Below are 577 nucleotides of genomic sequence, written 5' to 3'. Positions count from 1 at the left end.
AGTCATTACTGTGAAGACAAAGAAGGAGCTAATAATTTTCATTCTTATTGTAGTTCAAAAAAGATAAGGAGGATGATGATCCCAATGGTAGCGATCCAAACAGTGCTTCAAGAGGGAATTGGTGGCAAGGTAGGAGAAGAAATTAAATTTCAGAGAAGAAAGAAAATAAAGAATAAAATTTTTGAACAGTGAAATGAAGTAACAGTTAAACCTCAATTAGTTTGGATTTCTTTTAAAATGAATCTTTCTTTTTAAATCTCAACTCATGGTATATATACATCCTTCAAAAGTTTAATTAAGAAGTCTCAATAAGGAGGAATTCTTAGGTGTTTGCAAGCAAATCTCAGTTTTGCTGTATTTTATTCAACATGACATATCATTTGAGATTCTGATATTTATAGAGACAATTCTAAAAACCTTTTTTTTTGAAAAAAAAAAGTCATTATAATTAAAATCTTAGATTACATATTTTTTTAACCACGCTAGCTAGATATACACAAAAAAAATCTATTACTAAATCAGTTATTGATATAAAATATATGTTAAAATATAAAATATATATTCAAAATGAGATACA

The 577-nt window shown here is 26.3% G+C and overlaps 1 protein-coding gene across 2 annotated transcripts in view; it reads left to right on the top strand.

Moving 5' to 3' along the window:
• Window positions 1-577, top strand: part of LOC107609916 — a 6,807-nt gene that overhangs the window by 2,924 nt on the left and 3,306 nt on the right. For both annotated transcript variants that reach the window (XR_002351139.1, XM_016311974.2), the window contains exon 4: window positions 54-129. Coding sequence is in view for 1 of the 2 variants with exons in the window: in XM_016311974.2 (XP_016167460.1) it covers window positions 54-129 (76 nt within the window). In the remaining variant the exon portion in view is untranslated. The remainder of the gene's footprint in view (window positions 1-53; window positions 130-577) is intronic.

The sequence above is a fragment of the Arachis ipaensis genome, chromosome B07, assembly GCF_000816755.2.
Source record: "Arachis ipaensis cultivar K30076 chromosome B07, Araip1.1, whole genome shotgun sequence".
NCBI lineage: Eukaryota > Viridiplantae > Streptophyta > Magnoliopsida > Fabales > Fabaceae > Arachis > Arachis ipaensis.
Note: the sequence above shows the minus strand (reverse complement) of the source record. Positions and strands in the feature narration are given on the sequence as shown.